General features: G+C 31.4%; 1 protein-coding gene across 1 annotated transcript in view; it reads left to right on the top strand.

Moving 5' to 3' along the window:
* Window positions 1-558, top strand: part of LOC107866086 (caffeic acid 3-O-methyltransferase-like) — a 30,480-nt gene extending 29,922 nt beyond the window's left edge. Inside the window, exon 4 of the mRNA XM_047408688.1 lies at window positions 262-558. Within this exon, the coding sequence (XP_047264644.1) occupies window positions 262-558 (297 nt within the window). The remainder of the gene's footprint in view (window positions 1-261) is intronic.
* Window positions 559-1,413: the final 855 nt, after the last annotated feature.

Below are 1,413 nucleotides of genomic sequence, written 5' to 3'. Positions count from 1 at the left end.
AAACAAGTAGAGGTGTCCTAAGGCTATTCGAATTAGATTTAACTTATACACATTGACAGTCTAAAAATATTTTATAATATCACTATATTTTAACCTAATATATGCATGTAGTCTACTTTATTTTACAGATTACTAATTTCACCTATTATAAATTTTGTCATCTGTGACTCTTTTTGATATAGACTGATAGCACGGACTATAAGACGCATAGAAGTTAAATGCTTTCCTTTCCGTGCTATAATACTTAATAAGTTGCTGCAGTGGATTTGTCATGATTGGAGCGATGATCACTGCATAAAATTGTTGAAGAACTGCTATGAAGCACTTCCTGCGAATGGAAAAGTGATAATTGCTGAGTGCATACTTCCAAAAGCACCAGACACATCAGCTGCTACAAAGAGTAAAGTACATGGTCATATTATTATGTTAGCGCATAACCCAGGAAGCAAAGAAAGAACTGAGAAAGAATTTGAAGCTTTAGTTAAGGGGGCTAGTTTTAGGGGATTTCGTAAGGCGTGTTGTGCTTACCACACTTGGATCATGGAATTCAACAAGTGAATTGTTAATTATGTCTTGAACATTTCCTTGTATTTATTGAGAAAACCATAATCTCTATTGACTTTTAAATCAGGATCTGGCTCCCCTCCAGTAGTTGATCCCTCCATTTCATCTATATGGCCATTTTTACTGTTGCACTACTTGATATCTATATATACACAATGACATGGAATGCTTTTTATACGGATTCTCAGCATCAATGGAGTTCCTTTGGGTTTGTTTCTATTATTTCTCTGCATTAAGGAAGTATTGAAAGTAGGTAACTTTCAAAACCATCTAATCAAATTTCTCCGCTAGACAAATATTTAATCATTAGAAGTATTTCTACGTGAATGCTAGAGTTGGTGAAGACAAGGCCCAACGCTTTTTTATCAGAAAAAATTACACAAACTAGCATACCTAATACATTAATTACAATTAATAGCAACAGTTTTTCAAAATTACAAACTAATAGTAAAAGTAGCAATATTTTACCTTTTTTATTGAGAAACGCGTGACTTTAACCCATTGTACTCTTTTCATGCCACTTACCTTTACATTACCCTATTATGACTCCAATTTATCAATTTCAATTCCCCTAATATCTTTTTTCGGCTATTTTTTTTTTCAAATTTTATTTTTGTCTCTCCAATTCTTGATAACATTGTCCCCATCTATTCAGGTAAGTTGATTTTTACAGTTTATGCATGTTATCTTTTTTATATAATTTTTTTTGTAATTTATTTTCGGCATTCTTTTTCCACATTCTTCTGCATTTTGGATTTTTTTTTTTGTTTTTGATTACATAGAATTTCTTGAGATTTGTTTAGATCTGTTAATTTTGGTTGATTTTCTACATGTTGTTTAATTTCAAAT

This window comes from Capsicum annuum, chromosome 3 (genome assembly GCF_002878395.1).
Source record: "Capsicum annuum cultivar UCD-10X-F1 chromosome 3, UCD10Xv1.1, whole genome shotgun sequence".
Taxonomy (NCBI): domain Eukaryota; kingdom Viridiplantae; phylum Streptophyta; class Magnoliopsida; order Solanales; family Solanaceae; genus Capsicum; species Capsicum annuum.
Note: the sequence above shows the minus strand (reverse complement) of the source record. Positions and strands in the feature narration are given on the sequence as shown.